Source organism: Erpetoichthys calabaricus, chromosome 2 (assembly GCF_900747795.2).
Source record: "Erpetoichthys calabaricus chromosome 2, fErpCal1.3, whole genome shotgun sequence".
Classification (NCBI taxonomy): Eukaryota; Metazoa; Chordata; class Cladistia; order Polypteriformes; family Polypteridae; genus Erpetoichthys; species Erpetoichthys calabaricus.
Genome location: NC_041395.2, coordinates 56,255,990 through 56,278,224, shown reverse-complemented (window position 1 = coordinate 56,278,224; position 22,235 = coordinate 56,255,990). Strand labels below are relative to the sequence as shown.

The following is a 22,235-nucleotide window of genomic DNA, read 5'->3' as shown; positions in this document are numbered from 1 at the left end:
ATGTAAAATTGGACTCTTTATCCATGACACACAGAAAAGCCAGAATCAGTCTGGTTCCAGATAAATTACACCCATAGACAAATATATGGACATGTGTTTAAAGCTTTTTGGAAAGTGATAGCTGAATCCTGCTTAAGACATTTTTTTTCGATTTTGATTGACTATTCTTTGGTATCAGCAATTGTACATAAGTGAATGTAGCATTCTATTTAAATTTAGAATAAATTCAGGGACAGTGGGACACTGCAGATTCTAAATTTATAGCACTTGGCTGCATATGTGTAACAGAGCTGCTGTATACATATGTTTAACTGTGTTCCTCTATTCTATTTATTTTTATACCATCTGTATCCAATATCAAGTCGCACAAACTATTTTGGCAGCAGTAACAATTGTCACACACGTGGGAGTGGGAGGCAGCTGAAGGGCTTATTTAATCATAACAACTTGTCCAACCAGGGGGCGGAGGGCTGCACTGACTCTCTTCCTCTGTTCCCTACAGACCTTTCCCGGGAAATCCCACCAGGTGCCGAAGTCCAGAGGAAGATACTTCCAGTCGTAGCCCCGAGGACAACATCACGTCCAGCCCCCGCCCCACGGGCAACATCACTTCCGGTCTACTCTCCATAAAAGCCACTCCCCTTCCTCTGGTGATCAGTTCTGTCTTGGACTCAGTAGTGTAAACTACCCTGTGCTATTTTCATAACTTTTGCAGCCTGGACTACAAAATGCGGGTGGCTGCCCCAAACCTTCTTGTGATGTCTGGAGTCTCTTATTGTGACACAATCTACAATGTAATTTTTATCAGTTTAGATGTGATAACACACCCCGATGATTTAGCATCAGCAATGAGTGAGGCAGCATTCCTCAACTGAGAGGAAGAAAACCAACCATGTAGATGAAGGCCAAGTCAGTCTGGTGAAAAAAGGGAAAATTAAATTAGTTGGTAATAATAAGTCCAACCCAATAATTGAAAAAAGAAACTCAGATTTCACAACTTAGTGCTTAGTATTGCCTACATTCATATACAGTAATCCCTCCTCCATCGCGGGGGTTGCGTTCCAGAGCCACCCGCGAAATAAGAAAATCCACGAAGTAGAAACCATATGTTTATATGGTTATTTTTATATTGTCATGCTTGGGTCACAGATTTGCGCAGAAACACAGGAGGTTGTAGAGAGACAGGAACGTTATTCAAACACTGCAAACAAACATTTGTCTCTTTTTCAAAAGTTTAAACTGTGCTCCATAACAAGACAGAGATGACAGTTCTGTCTCACAATTAAAAAAATGCAAACATATCTTCCTCTTCAAAGGAGTGAAGCAAACAAATCAATAGGGCTATTTGGCTTTTAAGTATGCGAAGCACCACCGGTACAAAGCTGTTGAAGGCGGCAACTCACACCCCCTCCGTCAGGAGCAGGGAGAGAGAGAGAGAGAGAGACAGAGAAAAATCAATACGTGCCCTTTGAGCTTTTAAGTATGCGAAGCACCGTGCAGCATGTCGCTTCATGAAGCAGCTGCAGACAGAAGGTAGCAACGTGAAGATAATCTTTCAGCATTTTTAGACGAGCGTCCGTATAGTCTAGGTGTGCGAACAGCCCCCCTGCTCACACCCCCTACGTCAGGATCAGAGAGAGTCAGCGCAAGAGAGAGAGAGAAATGTAAGTTGGGTAGCTTCTCAGCCATCCACCAATAGCGTCCCTTGTATGAAATCAACTGGGCAAACCAACTGAGGAAGCATGTACCAGAAATTAAAAGACCCATTGTCCGCAGAAATCTGCGAACCAGCAAAAAATCTGCGATATATATTTAAATATGCTTACATATAAAATCCACGATGGAGTGAAGCCGCGAAAGGCGAAGCGCGATATAGCGAGGGATTACTGTATTAATACTGTTAGATAAAATAACATTTACATTAGCCAACTGGGAGGAATTCATCCAGCTTTAGCATAGGCATTTATTTATCAGCCACATTAGCATGCTGCCCCTTCAACTTACATTTATCTATTATAGATTGTCTACTCTTGTACATCTATGTGCCCCTGCCAAGGTGACGGGCTCTAAGTATCTGCCATCAGTTGATTTAGCTTGCTTTTTTTTTTTTTTTTTTAATACAAGCCTTGTTATTTATTTATACATTTATTCATTTATTCACAGGAGAGGAAAGGACAATGACAGGTCTATATCAGTATCACTGTCATCGCAATGTTTTCCTGATTCTTTTGATCATAATATTTTTTGCACTGCTAAAATGGCACTATCTTCCTGACCAAGACGTGGACTGCAAATTCTTACAGGATGAACAGGTATGTAAATAATTAATAAATTAATAAATAATAATTTCAATTAATTTTACAGGTATGGTTAGTAGGGCATACCTGTAATATTAACTATATACACACATTTTAGGCTCTAAATTTCTCGATATTGTTTAAGCCAAGGCTGTTATGATGTATTTTTTTCTTTCTTCAATATAAGAGATATTGATTTTCAAAAGCTAATGTAAAAAATTTAAGAACAAATAAAAGTCCTGTTTGCCACAGGGAATTGTTAAGGGGGAGGAGGAGAAGAAATCATTACAGGTTTGTGTAGAGGAAAACTACCAAAAATCAATTTCTAACTGGAATATCTTTCATAAAGTTTAAGGTTTGTGTTAAAATTTAAAGACATACTGTACAGGAAATTTCCCTTTACATAACACGTATAACATGTAAGGCACACCATCCAAATTAGATTAATGAATAGGAATTAAAATGGTCAGACAACAAATTTCTTTTGGATGTGTTTTTAATTTTGTCCGCCACTACATTAAGTAACATATAATAGGATTAAGGGTTTTCTGTAAATGCAGTTACAGAATGAAGTAAGTAGAGCTGTCCCTGTTCCTAAATTTCTGTGTTTTGACCTTTAAGTTCAATTTTCAATCACAATTTTAGACAGAGATATTTCCATTTGTTTAAACATTTTGGATTTTGGTTTGTTTTCCTGCATTTATACATATCTACTTAAGCTAGTTTTCCTGGTACTGGTCTTGTTTTCCTTTAGGTCTTTATTTTCTTTTTATTTGGCTGTTATTCTCTTGATGAACAATACATCTTTCAATTCTTTTAATTTACTCCACTCACAGTATGTCCATCTTCTTTACAAGTAGCTTCCCACTCAACAGGGAGCTAATGAGAAGGAGAAGTACATATTCTACATAGGTGGGGACATGTATTTGGTATTGTGATGATCATTATTTTTATGAATGTGAGATCATTCTGTTTCAGACAGCTGTTAAATCATTAGGGGTTATGTGCTTTTTAAGTACTTATCTGTCTTGCTTTGTTTTTATTATCCTGCTGCCTTCAAATTCAATTCAATTCAGTTTAGTTTTGTCAAAGTGCAAATCATAACTCCATCCAAATGGAAGAACAGCAACACATACAATCTGATAAAAACACTTTTGTTTTATTTTTCTATCATGGAAGGGTTTTGGAGTTACCTTCTCCTAAAACACAGATACTTTTATTTCCATGCCCAGATTCTTTGTTTCGCAGACTCACACATACGTCCTCCACCTCTGCTCTTCTTGTCTTATTATCTCAACTAGTCCGGAAGGAGAGACATTCCTGCAGTCACAATGCACTTGCTGCTGGGACTACAGATACAAACTACATCCAGAACTGACTGCTATGTGTCCTCTTTTCTCTGTAGCCCAGACGGCAATATCGGGCAGCAAGTCAAACAAGGGGAGCAGGTGTTAAACTTTTATTTAATCATCCATCCATCTATCCATTTTCCAACCCGCTGAATCCAAACACAGGGTCACGGGACTCTGCTGGAGCCAATCCCAGCCAACACAGGGCACAAGGCAGGAACCAATCCCGGGCAGGGTGCCAACCCACCACAGGACACACACAAACACACCAAGCACACACTAGGGCCAATTTAGAATCACCAATCCACCTAACCTGCATGTCTTTGGACTGTGGGAGGAAACCGGAGCGCCCGGAGGAAACCCACGCAGACACGGGGAGAACATGCAAACTCCACGCAGGGAGGACCCGGGAAGCGAACCCAGGTCCCCAGGTCTCCCAACTGCGAGGCAGCAGCACTACCCACTGCGCCACCGTGCCGCCCTTATTTAATCATTATAGTCTTTAACATTCTTAAATATTCTTAATGTGCCAAAAAACAAAATACATATTTCAGGAGATGTCATAGACAGTGCTGGCTAACATACCCAATGTGTGTGGCTTTGTGTCTTATAGTTTACTGTATATTGCTAGTCTCACGATGTGTGCCTCCTTGATGGCTTTCTTCTTGCTTCTCCTCCTTCTTCTGTATTCCTTCTCTCTCGTCAATTCAATGCTTTCACTTTAAGCTGCCGACTATAAAGCTTGTATGTGCCATGGTGAACACCCCTAGCCTCTCTCTGTCCCAATTTCATTTTGACAAGCCATATCAGCACATGTTCACAAGATGTGTTCATCATGAAGATATCCAATGGTTATTTTACCATTTAAGGTTCTAATCTTTCTTTGTCTTAGACTGTCCTTTTGCAAGTCTCATTTTTGCTGTCTCTACTAACACTTCCTTTTTCTGTGTTTAAAGCAGACTACTATTACAGAAATTAAAAGGTCAACTAAAAAAAAGTGCCCTTATAGTTTAAACATCATAAACTTATTGTCTACTAGCTGTGTAAGCTTGTGCTGTAAAAAGCCTGGGCTCCTAGAAACCATGGATCCTGGCACTTCAATCAATCAATCACATCGGTTGTGCATTAGCGACTAAGCGAGGTTCTCTTTTTTCTGCGGTTTCTTTTTGCCAACGTGATCGCCTTCATTGTTGATGTGCTTGCCTTGTTTGTGTGTTAGCGGTGGCAGTTTCACTTTGTCAACAGAGTCGCTTTCTTTGAGCTTCATGCTGTAGCCTCGCATTTCCAGGCCGGACAGACAGACACACACACTTTTACGAGTAGATGTTTATATATATATAAGATAATATCACTTAACACGTTAAAGAAAAATAATAAAATCACATAACTCTACAAATATGTTTATTGTATTTGCAATTTTCATTAATGTGAACATTCACTTGTGATTTATGCTGGTAGAAGTAATGCGTTAGTTAGGTAAGTATTGCTGTATGATTAGGTATAATAATTTACTCAAGGAAAGCGCTAAAATTTTAGCAATCCATTGACATACCATGCATAAGTATGCAACAGAATGGGACTTGCTTAAAATGTTTAAAATGGGGTAGTAAGTAAGTAAGTAAGTTATTTTATGCTCATTCAGGTAAAGTGATTGATCACACTGGAATAACACATTCAGAAACAGAATGTGGTTAAGCTCAATCACATCAGAAGTTAAATCTGCAATGGTGGCAGTTAAAAGTAAAATTCAACTCATGACAGAGAGAAGCTTACACATAGACATAATTAGTGGATGTTCAGGTAAATTTAAATAACAGTAAAGTAAGTCATATATCAATTTTTAGCTGTAGATCAGCCTAAGGTGTGTTTTAAAAAAAAGGGACCAAATCATCCATATTTTACTGAGCCTTCTTTATCAACTTCAGTGTTGCTGGAGGTAAGTTCAATGATGGCATCTTTGCAACCAATCTAAAAAAGGGGATGTAAAACAGTTTATCTAAAAAAACTAGAGGTATCGATACTGGGATTCACAGAAACGTGTCTGGAGGACTATACTAAGGATAGAGGCCAACACATTCAGCACTTCAATATTAGGACCTCTTAAACCTGAGCTTTTCAAAGAACTCATCCAGATATGACAATTTCACATGACAAATGCGCCACGTCTTAGATGTTGTCAGCAAGCAGGGGCTTCAGCTCAGATGTTAAAAGTGTCTGAGCACCTGGTGGGCCTGGACAGTAAACCTCTGGCACGGTAGTCAAGGATCTCTATTATTATGGTGATGGAGTTGTAGATTTACATACAGTAGGTGACAAGGAGGTAGTCTCATACAGCGTGTTCTCTTGACAATATACAAGTAGGCAATCTCCTTTTCCATATGGATAAACTTTTGGCCAGAACTGGGTTTGTCCATTTGCCATTGTCCATGCTGGAACAAATGATAGTTTAAAGAAGGCAATTTCAAAAACAAGGTAATCCAGTCCAGATGGAACAGAGAAGTTCACATTTTTCAAAATGAAAATTACATTTTGGTGCAGTGTAGAGTGGCTTGAGTTTATGAGGTATCTGTGGTACTCGGGAACAAATTGTACCTGTACCTCCAAGACTCTCTACATGTGAATGGGAGAAACATCGATTTATCAAGATGGGGTATGCAAAGACTGTTTGAGAACAGGATTGAAAAGAAACAAAATGAAGAAATTACATATTGAAATTACTTACCAGCAGGGAATAAGTTGCAATAGAATTAATAATGAGCTAAATGATTTTGTTAATGATAGGAATATTAAAAATAGTATAGATAAATTAGAGTTGTATATAACTGTACAAGATTACTACAGAAAACATTACCAGGAACCTGGTCGGATTCTGGAGATGAAAATGAGCATAAGTGAATATTCATTATTTAAGAAAAGACAGACAAGTGTGAAAAGGTGGGTCAGCCATATACATAAGGGAGAATTTCACCATGAGGGTGCTACAAATGGGAGAGAAGCTACACCTTAGTGAGGACATTTGGGTTATAACAGTAACTTTCCCACACCTAGTGGTGTCAATAATTAACTTTATTATACTATTAAAAACACAATTTTAGAAAGGAATGTTGATAAGCATTGATTATTACCCTTATCTGAACTATAAAAACAAAATTGGTGGTACTCAGGAGCATTGGCTTTAACTTATGTCAACATAACATTAAGAGGGCCAACCTGTCTCAATTTATTATATTATGATCACTTGACTATTACAATATAGCAATATTACAATATAGCAAGTTTCACATTGTTAGAAAGATTCTAAGAAATGTAAAACCATTACTTTCACTCCAGATTTACGCGGGTTGTAGAAGCAATAAAGTAAATTCAAAAGTTTGCTACACACAATACAGAAAAAAATAAAAAGTGTAAGTACAAATTTGAAATGCACCAGAGGCTCTAAATGAATGAGTAATTGGATAAAAAAAATTACCTAGCAAATGGCAACTTTGGTATTCTTGCCCGGGATTGGTTCCTGCCTTGAGCCCTGCAGACCCCCGTGACCCTGTGTTCGGATTCGGCGGGTTGGGAAATGGATGGATGGATGGACATATGTAACCATAGTTCAAACTGTGTAGCTTATGAGACCAAGAGAGCAACAACTAAAAAGGTAATTTGACAGTAAGAGAAAAATAATGGTATAAAAAGATATCTGAAAGGCTACTTCTACACTACTAGTATGTTTTCATTTAAAAAAGGTGTTTTAAATGAAAATGATCTCTTTCCACACTGGCATTTTCACATTGTTTTGAGTTGCATAATCGTCTGTCTATACTGGGCAGATGCACAGCATAGACATCTTAAACTGGGTAAACCATGCAATTTTGAAACAATTGTAACCCTATTTTTAGTCACCGATTGATTTTCTGAATCATCCCAAAGTTTAGCTTTATTGGCCATTGTTTCACGAGCACTATGATGGGATTCCTGATTGACTCTGACAATTGGGCTGCTGCACGATCAGAATTCCTGTAATGTCAGAAATTTCAGCCTTCTGCCTTGTAGTGTGAGCAGCCTTATAAGCCAATTTTCTGATGTTGCCATCTAATTTCCTTAAATTTATTGTGCATCAGCTGCAATGATTATGAATTGCACGTGAATAGTCTAAACATTCATGCTGTGGCACGTCAGTTGCACTGAAAGTGCTGGTGCAGTATGAGCACATAAATGACTGGTGACTCTATCATGCAATGTGAGTAGTCACTTGTCCACGATTTTTAAAAATCGCACAAAACACAATTTAGATGCATACAGGTAAGCAACGCAACAAGCTCCATAGAAAGCAACTCTCCTATGCCTGCTGTGTTGGAATATGTTTTTTTTTCTAAGAAGGGTGACCAGTCATGGAATGAGACATTGTAATAAACAGGATTCATTCAGGGAAGAGCTACACAATAAATACAAACCAACCAGAGCACGATATAATCAGTGTTTTCAGGGAAACACACACCAGTGCAGAATTGTCTATTAACCTCAGGTACATGTGTTTACAAATAGTGAGTAAAACAAGAATATGTAGAAAATAATTCAAGCAGACATGGTGGAAACATGTAAACTCCAGAAATATAGTGATCATGTGCATTATTCAAACCCAAAATCCTGGATTCATGTAATGACTATGCTAACCAATGTGCCACCCATTTACCCTGGAGGAAGCATGTTGTACAATTAATAAATTATTTGATGTATGACAGTACAGTAAATTTGAACCTTCTGTAAAAAGAGTACATAAAGCATTAGGTACACCTGTGATATAAGACCCTGGCTATCCAGCGCTGTAATGCTAAAGGCCCTCGACTATGACTAAGGATCTTAAAGTGTGCCCAAATAATAAACATTTCCCTTATGCCCTAACACTAACATATTTATCCTGTGGTCATTTTCCAGGGAGTAGTAAATGTTCACCCTACCACTACATGTTTTTTGTTCTGGTAAAATTTATTTCATTTGGTCCGTAGACCTTTTCAAGTATGTGTAATATACAGAAACTTTCAAAATGATCACAATTACTTAAGGTCATCCACAAACATAACTGCACTGTGTATTTAGGGTGAAATAGAACAACAACAATAAAGAGAATTAACCTCTAACAAATTCCATTACTGTCACAGAGAGAGATTTATTGGGTGTTCCATTAAACCTGGCAGTTGACAGCTCCAGGAGGAAATTCATGTACTGTTGCAGGAAAAAGCAACTGTTTGCCATCTGTCACTGTGTAAAGATCATCTCTCTTCTTTACTATATATTTTCGATGTGAAAGGACATTACCATAATCTTTGGCATTGTGAAAATAAGTTTGAAGTTTCTGCTGATCTGAAAAAACTACTTTGATAAGGGCAAGTTATTAGCTTGTCTCTGTTGGTGCTGAAACAAACTTAGGTTTCCGTCAGCCCTGACTTAAAGAAGAAGATAAAAAAATGGATGAATAAATTCACACTGATACTGTAACTTTCTTCCTTCTTAAGCATGGCTATTAGATTGTGACACCAAGTAGTTCTCAACAACAAGGTTCATAGAAAAGCAAGGTAGATTTCCAAAATTAACTCATGTCAATGTCTAAAATAAAACTACGCTATACGGTGCATCCGGAAAGTATTCACAGCGCATCACTTTTTTCACATTTTGTTATGTTACAGCCTTATTCCAAAATGGATTAAATTCATTTTCTTCCTCAGAATTCTACACACAGCACCCCATAATGACAATGTGAAAAACGTTTACTTGAGGTTTTTGCAAATTTATTAAAAATAAAAAAATTGAGAAAGCACATGTACATAAGTATGCACAGCCTTTGCTGTGAAGCTCGAAATTGAGCTCAGGGGCATCCTGTTTCCCCTGATTATCCTTGAGATGTTTCTGCAGCTTAATTGGAGTCCACCTGTGGTAAATTCAGTTGACCGGACATGATTTGGAAAGGCACACACCTGTCTATATAAGGTCCCACAGTTGACAGTTCATGTCAGAGCACAAACCAAGCATGAAGTCAAAGCAATTGTCTGTACACCTCCGAGACAGGATTGTCTCGAGGCACATATCTGGGGAAGGTTACAGAAAAATTTGTGCTGCTTTGAAGGTCCCAATGAGCACAGTGGCCTCCATCATCCGTAAGTGGAAGAAGTTCGAAACCACCAGGACTCTTCCTAGAGCTGGCCAGCCATCTAAACTGAGCGATCGGGGGAGAAGGGCCTTAGTCAGGGAGGTGACCAAGAACCCGATGGTCACTCTGTCAGAACTCCAGAGGTCCTCTGTATAGAGAGGAGAACCTTCCAGAAGGACAACCATCTCTGCAGCAATCCACCAATCAGGCCTGTTGGTAGAGTGGCCAGACGGAAGCCACTCCTTAGTAAAAGGCACATGGCAGCCCACCTGGAGTTTGCCAAAAGGCACCTGAAGGACTCTCAGACCACGAGAAAGAAAATTCTCTGGTCTGATGAGACAAAGATTGAACTCTTTGGTGGGAATGCCAGGCGTCATGTTTGGAGGAAACCAGGCACCATCCCTACAGTGAAGCATGGTGGTGGCAGCATCATGCTGTGGGAATGTTTTTCAGCAGCAGGAACTGGGAGACTAGTCAGAATAAAGGGAAAAATGACTGCAGCAATGTACAGAGACATCCTGGATGAAAACCTGCTCCAGAGCGCTCTTGACCTCAGACTGGGGCGACAGTTCATCTTTCAGCAGGACAACAACCCTAAGCACACAGCCAAGATATCAAAGGAGTGGCTTCAGGACAACTCTATGAATGTCCTTGAGTGGCCCAGCCAGAGCCCAGACTTGAATCCGATTGAACATCTCTGGAGAGATCTTAAAATGGCTGTGCACCGACGCTTCCCATCCAACCTGATGGAGCTTGAGAGGTGCTGCAAAGAGGAATGGGCGAAACTGGCCAAGGATAGGCATGCCAAGCTTGTGGCATCATATTCAACAAGACTTGAGGCTGTAATTGCTGCCAAAGGTGCATCGACAAAGTATTGAGCAAAGGCTGTGAATACTTATGTACATAGGATTTCTCAGTTTTTTTATTTTTAATAAATTTGCAAAAACCTCAAGTAAACTTTTTTCACGTTGTCATTATGGGGTGTTGTGTGCAGAAGTCTGAGGAAAAAAAAATCCATTTTGGAATAAGGCTGTAACATAACAAAATGTGGAAAAAGTGATGTGCTGTGAATACTTTCCGGATGCACTGTAAATGATGGAGTACATCATCACTGCCCAAAAAGAAAGAAATGTTATATTGTGGTTCTATTACTACATTAAAGGATTGTAGTGTGTATGACAAAGTGGGCATTGCATATATTGCTTTGCTTTCAAAGGCATACAAGGCATTCCCTGCTAAATCCACAGAACTGACAGAGATGCAGAAGGCCAGCTGCCATTCCCCCTTCTGCATTCTAGGAGAATGTGGCACTGTGTGGCTAAGTTGTTTTGTAGCTCTAATGTTACAAAACCTTCGGTCAGCTTGCTTTCTTCATTTCTCTAATAATCAAAGAGGAACTACACCTCTTCACTGTTGCAAGAAGAGTCTTGTGCCATCATTATATTTGAAACTCAAACATGGCTGTCCTTTACTTACACCTACAGGACGAGCCGTCACATGCCTTGCTCAAAACATTATGGAAGACGGCTTCATTTACAAAGTACATTTGAATATATATTTAAACTTCACCAATTAGTTTTAGATAAACAGTATACTCCAGAAACACAATGCTGAATTAGGTATTACTTGATAACCCAAATTAGTTAAATATGTTGAAAGTCCTAAGTATAAGAAATAAGACTTCTCATATGTAAACTGTTAGCAGAGAGCAAAGCACAAAGTTAAATGTTATATACGATCTCATTTTCTAACTTAGCTTGTGCTGGCACAAGTGTAGTCAGGATGTTCTAGTTTAACAGTTTCAAGCACTTTTTCCTTTTACTTTAGAAGACAAAAAATGTGCTTGAAATGGCATACATCTTAAACCTGTTGTTCTTCCACAGACAAAAGTTGAAAAAGAACCAGGAGATGAAATCCTTACCTTATGACAAGCAGGGGTCCATAGTCATAGGAAAAAGTGCACAAAATGACAGTGCCCATAGGAAAACTAAGATGGCATCACAGTAAATACAAAATATGATTGTAAAATAATAAACCTCAAATCAAAACAAAAGTCAGTCAGTCATTTTCCAACCCGCTATATCCTAACACAGGGTCTGCCAACACATGGCGCAAGGCAGGAACAAATCCCAGGCAGGGCACAAGCCCACCGTAGGACACACACACACACACACGGGACAATTTAGGATCGCCAATATACCTAACCTGCATGTCTTTAGACTGTGGGAGGAAACCGGAGCACCCAGAGGAAACCCACACAGACACAGGGAGAACAGGCAAACTCCATGCAGGGAAGATCCAGGAAGCGAACCCAGGTCTCCTTACTGCGAGGCCGCAGCGCTACCACTGCGCCACCGTGCCGCTCCAAAACAAAAGTAAAAAATGAAAGTGAAACTAAGTTCCACAGGTTTCAAAACCACAGGAAAAGAAGAAAATGGCCAAAGAAAACTGTAAATAAATACAGAATAACTTAAAGAAAACGGCCTAACATAACACCTGTCACCATAGGCTGAAGTCTTACTTGCTCTGGTGGAAATACTCTTGCATGTACAGTATATGCAGGCATGGGCCTTTAGTTGGAAAGGGACTCTGATCCAGGAACACAGGATGTATCTTCTTCTAAAAACTACATGCATGCATGTCTTCATTCTCTTTGGAACAAGGAAGCTCACCCATTGTTTCTGGGCATGAAATCTATTCTACAGTATTTAAAGGTCATAGAGCTCAGCATTTTAAAATCCCTCTAAACTCCCGTGTGAGAATGATGCTGCTTAGGGGACAGGATTCTTCAAAGGTTTTGCTGTGTCCTAGAGACTGGAATAATTTCAGAGAAGAAGCCTTACTTCAAGAATGGAATTTTATCTAGAGTACCCATGAGCTTGCAGAGGACAATGCAAAGGGGCTAATGCTCAGATTGAGGTGAGGAAGATTATGCCACATCATGAACATGAACAAAAGACTATGGTAAAAATGAAGAGTGGACTCTATCACAAGTCAATGTTTTCAAGAGAGTATTGGACATCTCTTTTGAAGGCCTGGTATTATAAAACTGCTGTACCTGTGCAAAGATACATTAGAACACCAAGTAGATAGTAAACACATGTGACAAGGTCATGAATAATTTGGGCAGATAAACATCTCAGTTTTTACTAGCTTTTAACTAATTCGAAGATAAAAGACCCTTGAGTGACAAACTAACGGTCTAGCCCTGTTTCAATTATGGCACTGCATTAGAGTATAGGTTCTGAAACAATGGGTCGTGACCCAATTTGGGTCGTGTGTTGTCTGAATTTGGGTTGTGAAGAGTCCTGATTCACAATTGTGCTGAATGGGAAAGGAAAATGGGAAAGTTCTTGTTCCGCTATGACCTGCATCTGTAATTCTCAGACAGGGAATCAAAGGCAGGGGTGACTATTGGCTGCTATCATGAGTCTCGAAGATACAAAAAATGCAAAATGGGGTCACGAGATAAAAAGTTTAACAACAACTGCATTAAAGGAAAAGTGAGATGAGGGTGACATCACACTCAAATTCCAAGAGACAAATACTAAATGAAAACCTCTAAATAACCTAGAACAGCCTCTTCTGTGTTATATGTTTGTCCATCTTGCATGCCCTTTTTAATGTTAATATATGCATAAGCAGTTTTCTGATTTCTATAATCCTTACATTGTGTAATCAACAAATTGTATTATTCTGTTTGTTACAAAAAATGTGCTTCAGTTACCTTGATATAAGCCTAAAGGCTGGCAATCCCCATCAACAGGGAAAAATAAGCAGAATAAACTGGAAACCTTATCAAAATGCCAAATGCAATGAAAACAATTAAATCACTCAATTATTCTTCCCTACAGAAGTGATCTGGGATACAGAAAACTCAAGAGGGACCAGTTAAAATCAATATGTGGTTTCCTGAGGTAGTGGGCATCAGATGAAGGAACACAATCTGTCCAACAAATTAATGAAAAGAAGTTCCATAATTTTAAGGGGCTGATCTTTTATTGTACTAAACTCCTGAATCACTGTAATCTCAAATAGACTGTCATACCTATCTAGCTAGCTAGATCAAATAATAATTGTTAGAATGAAAATATAAATACCAGCAAAACGTAGAGCATCTCTTTACCACTCCAGTAGCTGTGTTGACTGTACCACTTTCTACCCATGTCATGATTTCATTGTACTTGGAGTACAGTACATATATTGGAAGGCAACTCTAGAAAAGCAAGTGGGTTATGCTGATTGTATAAAATAACATTCTCAAGCTCCCTTAATCCATTTTCGGGTTACGAGGGACTGGAGCCCATCCTGGCAGCACTTGATGCAAAGCAGGAAACAGCCCAGGACAATCTGCGAACTCCCCACTGCAAACTTAATAAAGTGGCGGCACTAACCTCTGCACCAGTGTGCTATTCATTTCTTGTCTTGTTTTTGAAAATAAAGGAAACATTCTCTAGATTTGTTTCATACAGACTAAAACTTAAATGAGATTGTGACATTATTTGATACATAATGTATTTTAATTTCTTTTGCATGCTTTATCTTTTCTTTACTGCATATCAAACAGTGAAGAGACTTTTAGGTTCAGATGGGATTCAAGAGACTAGTATTGCATGATGGCTGATAAATTACTCCAGGGCAGTGCTGAAGTGATTACCTCCTAAAAGAACAATGTTATATTTGTAAAGTACTTGTCTGGTGTGGTGGCCTGTCTGGCCTGTGTACCTTCACAAGAATTTCAGTGTGATGAACTGTGTGTGATATAGAAGCTGATGGCGTCATTAATTTATTTCTTTGGACCTAGAGAAACTTGTCTTATAAAGCTTTGCACCCAGAAACACATCAAAGATTGATGTTGGCTTACTTGCTGGGTTTAGGAGATAATTTTTCAAATGACCATTTTGCCAAACATTCATCATGTAGTGGTGTGTGGTGCTGTTTTAAATGGTGGAACAAATTTGTCATCTTGCCTCAACTTGAGGCCTCAACGGAAAAGCAAACTGCACACAATATCTGACCAATATTCTCTGTCCTAAAGACAAAATACTGATGTATTGCTAATGCTTTCTTTTGTGTCAGATCTTACTTTAGAGATTTTCTTACTTTGATTCATTTTCATCTAGAACTCCTTCTTATTTGTAGCCAATGCAATTTGGTCTTGTTCTAAAATTTCTCAGTGTTGGCAGATGCTTTTGCTTAGCTGACATACCATGCGTATAGTGGAATCATTAGCATAATTTAGTTTAATTGAAACGATCTTTGAAATAAATGCCAAAATAATTGCTTTTAGCATTATGATACTGCACATGATTTTTCTTGTCATGATTTTGAATGAGTGATGTATTCATACCAGACGTTTTCTAAAATAATAGCTTAACAAGAGTTTACGCATAAAGCCTAAACAAACTAGGAAATCCCAACTTTCAAAAAAAAATATGAAGTCAAAGTTTGAAGGTCATCAAAATGGTACTGTCCACTGTATTGTTTAGTAACTTATTCAATGTATCTATTTTTTTGCATGAAAAATTACATTCAAACATGTATCACAGGATAATTAGTGAAAATTATTATTACGGAGAAAATCTGGAAAAATTCCGTATATCAATGTAATGATTTACTCCAGTGTTTTAAAGAAATACCAGTAATGGCGCACTGCACGATAGTGTGCAGTGAATACATGTGACTTGAGCATTCCTAGTTTTCATCCTCTTTCTCTGTACATTTAGCATTTGTTTGCTCAGAGGTTGATGCGCTTGCTGCTTCCCGAGCAGCTCTTCTTTTCTCCACACTAGCGGCCTGCTTCTTCTCTTCTTTTGTCAGCATCTTTTCACGTTAAAACTGATTAAGTTAGTGTTTGTGTTGCAATTACGTAGTAAGTTTTCTTTAATATTTCACTTAAGCTGGCACTTAAGTCTTCAATCTGCCTCAAGAATGATTTAAGATATAAAGAGGATGGGGAAGTGACGGCGAAGGGAATGAGAATGGCGCCCGTACGCATGCACTGCACGGCTGCCCTGCTGGCCACTGCCGAGAGTTGATTCTAAAAAGAGGAAAACCTTGGAGGTCAATCATCACCCCGAACATGGATATTAGACGTCACGTAGTATATGTGTACCAAATTTCAGGTCAATAGGTCAAACGGTTTGCGAGCTACAGGTGATTTAAAATCCTGGACAGACAAACGGACAGCCACAGTAGCATATTATATAAGAAGATTAGTTCTGAGACTGTTGTAATACATTATTATTGTTAATTTTGTTATCTGAAATCAGTTCTATCATTTATTATTATTTTTTGCCCCCCATTTTGTTTTGCCACAATATGAAACACATATTTTTACCGGCAGCCATTTTGTTTGCATAGCAACACAATCTCATTGTCATCACATGATAGCAGAAAGCTGAATATCATGTCAGTTTGTTTGAATGTTTTTCAGGACTAAATCACTTTTTGCTTGTTTACTATGACTTTGATTTTGGTTATGTTTCCGGTTAGTCGTTTTAGTTCCATTTTGACTCCATTTATTTGTTACCTTTGCTTTGTCTTTTTGACCGCATTATCTGCCGCTCCCATCTTTTGGTCCTTTACAAATCACCTCACTCTGCCTTTTTCCCTATCTGAGGCAGATAATCAACTACTGGTTTATTAGTGAAAAGTCACCTTAGGTTTAGACAGAAACAACATATTTCACAACCATCCTAGAATTTGAAAAGGAAGCAACAAATATCATTTGAAGGATGCATACTCTATGATGTATCTCAACTTTTATAAAGATTTTGATGAGGTAGTAAACTGAGATTTTGTAAAAAAAGAAGTGAAAATTCAAAAGATATGAAATAGGTATAAATGCAAGGAGTACAAGTTGGTACAACAAATGTTTTTGTAATTAGCTAATTTTAAAATGGCGCTCACAGGGTTCAGTGCCTGATCTTTTTATATCAAAGATCTAGATAAGAATATGCTAATTATGTAATTTTTTGCATTTAATAGCAAAAAAAATGACATGAGGACTATGATAAAATTCAAACTTAGTCAGATACATAGCATAAAAAATGTATTAAGAATACTGCATACATAAGCTTTAACAGATAGGAAGCATTATAGTAGACACACAAAAGAGGTCTCAGACTTGAAAGAGCTAAACTTAGCAGTCAATATCCAGACATTGAACAGAACCAACTAAGACGACTAATATTGGGCTACACATCACATTCTGTTGAGTACACACCAAAGGGGGTCTTACTCAAGCTGTAAAATGTACTTGTTGAAGCTTATTCCAGAATAAATACATAATTGCAATACAAAGTACAAAGAATAATTAACAGACTGAGACCAGGACCACCATTCATAGGCTATGACTGAGAATGACTGAAAAGCTGAATTTTTTTTCAAACTAAGCAATTGAGGATTGATAGTATAGAAGCATTTAAAATCATAAGAGAAATTGTAGTGGTAGTGATACCAGCTATTAGTTTAATGTGAATTCTTCAAAACAACATAGTTGCACAGTTAAAATAATGGTCAGTGTTTAAAAGTATTTCTTCACAAAGAGAACAGTATAAGTTACCATTAGTGCAGAAGATAATACTACATTGGAGACAGGTGAAAAAAGGTTTTTTCTATTATTTTTACTGGTATTCTATAGGGCACCACCATCTTCTTTACTCCTTTTGCAGAGGTTTCTGGTCATTTAGTTAATTAGTTGCTTAGTAGCTTATTTATATAGTGCCCTTCACAGGCACAAGGTCACAGAGTACTGAACAGCAAATACAATACAAATACAACAGTTAAAACAAAGCATAAGCAAAACCAATAAAAATAATAAATAAACAAACAGGAATTACTCTGCACTGATTAAAAGCCTGTTTAAAAAGAAATGTTTTCAGTTATTTCTTAAAAGAATCAACAGACTCAGCTGCATGCAGACCACAAGGCAGGCTATTCCATAGTCTCGGTGCCACAGACTGAAAGGCACAATCTCCACGGGTTTTTAGCCGAGTCCGTGGGACAACTAGAAGGCCCTGATGCCCAGATCTAAGAGTCCGACAAGCTGTATAGCATTGGAACAGACTGGTTAGGTACTCAGGAGCTTGTCCATGGAAAGCTCTGAAAGTAAGTACGAAAACTTTAAAATGAATTCTATAAAACACTGGGAGCCAGTGCAGTGTGTGCAGAATGGGAGTGATATGACCACTCCGACTAGCGCGAGTTAGGAGCCTGGCAGCTGCATTCTGGACTAACTGAAGATGTGAGAGAGAGGACTTGCTCAAACCCGTAAAGAGAGCATTACAGAAATCAAGTCATGAGGAAATAAAAAAATGAACAAGCATCTCCAATTCTGACTTTGAAACAGCATTTCTTAGTTTAGAAAGATTTCTTAAATGAAAGAAACACAAGCGGTTGACTGTTCTTACATATGCATCAAGCAAGGTTAAAAATAACCCCCAGGTTACGTAAACTCGCCTTAATAACAGGAGAGACAGAAGATCATTTTAAGCTAATCTCAGAATGAAGAACAGGAGGAGCAACAATTAGTACCTCAGTCTTTCCTGAATTCAACTGCAGGTAATTACTACTCATTGCTATTTAACTGTGTTTTGTATAAGTGCATAATGTTGAATTTTGCACCTTAAACTTTGTTGGTGTCTCTCACTGACTACTGGTTTTCAGTCAGTCATGGACTACAAGATACCCACAGCTTAATCCATGCAGGGGTTCAAAAGCAGGGGGCATCACAAATGTGTAACATCTGCCACTGATTAGTTGACGCCAACATTTTTGGATTTCCTTAAAAACTTGTCACATTTCTTTTTCTGTGTTTGCCTTGTGCTTTCAATCTCCTGTTTTTAAGCGTTTAATAAAATGACTGAGTTTTGGAATTTTTGGTTTTGGTGTTGGTTGGGAGTTATTTTTGACCTCTTGGTTATGAAGTTTTTGCTAGGTCTCAAATCTGTCTTTGCTCAAATCCTCTGGGCTCTGCTCATTGCTTTCTGATAACTGTACTTTTAAGGAGAGACCTGTCTATTTTAAGGCAAATCTTTTCTTTGCTACTTTGTTTTTTTCGCCATGTGTTTCCCTGTCATTTGCTATGCTACATTTGCTATCTTACTTTCCTGATTCTTTTGAATTGTTCTTTCTAGGACAACACCCTGTTTTTAGCCACCTTAGAACACCACAAGTAGAGACTGAAAAGGCAGGTTAGGCTGAAGGGCCTCTTTTCTTTAGCAAATTTATCCAAATGAATTTTGTGCTAGTCATATGTATTGATTTGTGTTCATTGTATGCTGGTTATTATTTAAGACAACTCTCCTAAAGTAAAGCATTCTGTTAGTCAATATAAATGTGTAGTACTTACTACATATATTGTGACTCAAGGGGCTCTTCTTAATGACACTCAAAACATCATGCAGGCAAAACATGTAAAAAAGAAAACAAATGAAAACATAAAGACAAGGATGGTATAAATCCAGATAGAACACAATGGACTAAAGGAGGCACAATACTGTATAAAAAAAAGAAAAAAGAAAATCACTCTGGGCCTGTTTGTACAGGTTGTACAGTGCATTCTACTGTTATATTTTGGCTTGGGTTCCTTTCCTAGCTTAAGTTTATATTGATTTTCCTTTTCTTTTTCTTCATGTATCAGTACTGTTCATTTGTTGCAATAGTTGCAATTAATATTGTTTTCTTCATTTATTATTTTTTAGATATGTTTAATGTATTATTGTACATACTGTAAGTGTATTGAACCTTGCAGTTGATTTCTTTAAGTATTGCTTTTTCTCTGATATTCTGGTTTGTAATTTTTGCATTACCCCTGGATTTTGACTTTGGTTTGGGGATTAGGACTTGCCTTTTGGGTGACTCTTTTTTGCTGTCTGTCTCCATTTTTTGGCTTTTGTTAAATAAAACCCTCTTGCATAAAGAAACTTATCATGCAATTATCCTATAGCCAGAATTTTACACTTTTGCTCTCAATGGTAAGACTTTTTTTTAAAATTCTTGATATAATTTGGGACATTTCTATTTACTTTGTTAGGGGCTTTATATGCCTTAGCCATATGGTCAGGCTCCCCTGAGGATTATGTCCTGTTTTCTGTATGTATGAAGGCCTCATTTATTTTTGCTTTTTTGGTGCCAGAATCTCAACATCCTCAGTCCAATGGGCTCACCCATTCACTTATTTAAATATGCCTTCCTCCCTACCTCCGTCCCACCAGAGAAACCTTCACCCTAAATATCCTACTTTCACACATATATTTTTGTTTTCTTTTATATGGTCGATGTATCGATGAAAATTTGGTTTATTAATGATTACATTAGATGTAATGTCAGTATGATGTCAGTTTTGTTGCATTTAATACTTAAAATTATTTTCCTTGTATTTTTTGTGTGGAGCTGGGGAACCACCCACAGTGCCTTTTAAGACCAAGCAGCCCACATAATGCTCCTTCAGAACTGAGCTTATCTTTTGTTCTTTGGCTTTCTATTTTTAATTTTGTTATGATTTTTGGTTTCTTGATTTCTGTCTTTCATTTAAAGATATTGTTTTGTTGCATTCCTGTTTATATTAGTGTTGCATGCTTTCAGGCTTGCCAATTTTGTTTCCTCTCAACTCCTGCTTGTTTTCTGCTTATATATATATATTTGATTTCTTAATTAATTTTTAAATATTAAAGGAATTTTATGTAGTTTAAGAGGCTTTTACAATTTTATACCTCTAATGCAAAAAAATTAATTCATTCAAGAAATTGTACCTCCTAGCTGGTTTAAGAGAAAAGGGTAATCCATAGGTGAAAAAAAAAACAAAAACAAGTGATCAAGGTAAAGAAGTGGATGAAGGTATATCATTGAGAAACATATAATTCTCTGTATACTGTGATAAATTAGTATCAGGTCTAAGGCTGCACTCTGGGTTGCTCGGATAATTGGGATACAAAATGCATGACTGAATTTATTTATTTAAAAAATGGATAGGTGTTGGTTATTTTAATAGTTAGTTTTATATACTACAGTATATATGCAAATCATTTTGGATATCAGAAAGGCTGTTTAATATCCTAAAATGTAACAAATCACACTAGAATCACCTCATGAGGTCAAAAAAGAAGAAGAAGAGCAAAACCCCATTTAATCAGTTTGTTTTAATAGTTTTATTTTTCCAGTAGACTCTTCAAGAATACTTATAATGATGTATATACTACAATACAAGGTAAACATGGGAATACATTTGTTTTAACAGCAGCAAATAGAAGCACCAGTTCAAAAATGATTTTTTTTTCAGATAACAGATTTTTATAGAAAATGGCAGGATCAGACATCATTCTTAAAGGAGGCAATTTATCTTCCATTGCAAGTTCCTTATCGGTACCTGGTGGGGTCATCATTTTTAACCAAAAGTAAGTATCCTTACCGATTCTTTTCAGAAGTACTAATTTATAATGAGGTGTTCATACTCACTGCTTGTGCTGGCAATGCAAATTGGACACTGTTAAGATAAGTAGGTCATATTTGTATATTATCATTTTCATTCTAATGTGAAATGTGTCAGGTTTTACATTTGGTGTTTAGACAAATATTTAAAGGATTTTACATCACAATGACTAACACATTTTGTGAGTCTGCTTATAATGTTTACAGCACAACTTGTCAATTCATTCACAAAATGGATAACTGAGCAAAAAAATCATAACTTGCTTTATATGCTCTTACTAAATCGGGTTTCCATTTCAATAGGTTTCAATTAATTACTGTTTTCTTGTAATATTAATTGTAATTGTGAAAAATTAACTGCTTTTACCAATTAGACTTTATATTCATTGCATGTCAAATCATTACACAAAAGCATGCTCAAGAAACAAAGGAATGTCATTTAAGCATTAAAATAATTGTACAAAATGAAATTTGGAAAGGATAGACTCATTACAAAATATGAGCCTGTGCTTAGGAACTGAAAGTGATACTGCATTAGCAAGGAATGCTTGGCATCAATTACTAAATAAAAAAAACAAATTGGCAGATGTTGAAAACAACATTTGTTTTTACTTGAAGCAATACTGGGCTTCACTGTACATCAGATAATGACTGCTTTAAGAGATATAATGAATTCATCACTGCAACAAGGAGAAAGAGAAGCTATAGTCTAACAGCGTCCTTTTGTTTCAGATTTTACAGAAAAGAGTGTGAAATAATGGCCTACTTGCCATTATCCCAAAAGAGAGGGAGCTAAAGCATTTATTTCTTATTTTATAGGATTCATACAGAACTGTAATCATAGATGACTCAACCTTAAATAATCAAAGGCAGTGAGCTGCTACTTTTTATCTAAACTTCCTTTATACCCTTTAAAGCTTTCACAGGGAAAGAAAACTTTTTTTCCAGTGAATGGAAAAGACATTTTTTCTAAAAGTATTTATATTTTAAAAGTATGCATGTCACTTTTAATTTTTTGGGTGT

The 22,235-nt window shown here is 37.3% G+C and overlaps 1 protein-coding gene across 1 annotated transcript in view; it reads left to right on the top strand.

The window, feature by feature from the left end:
- Positions 1-569: 569 nt before the first annotated feature.
- The window catches only part of LOC114645907 (alpha-1,3-mannosyl-glycoprotein 4-beta-N-acetylglucosaminyltransferase C-like), a 32,451-nt gene continuing 10,785 nt past the window's right edge, over positions 570-22,235 (top strand). Inside the window, exons 1-3 of the mRNA XM_028793822.2 lie at positions 570-650; positions 2,164-2,312; positions 21,064-21,178. Coding sequence (XP_028649655.1) covers positions 2,178-2,312; positions 21,064-21,178 — 250 coding nt within the window. The 5' untranslated portion in view covers positions 570-650; positions 2,164-2,177. The remainder of the gene's footprint in view (positions 651-2,163; positions 2,313-21,063; positions 21,179-22,235) is intronic.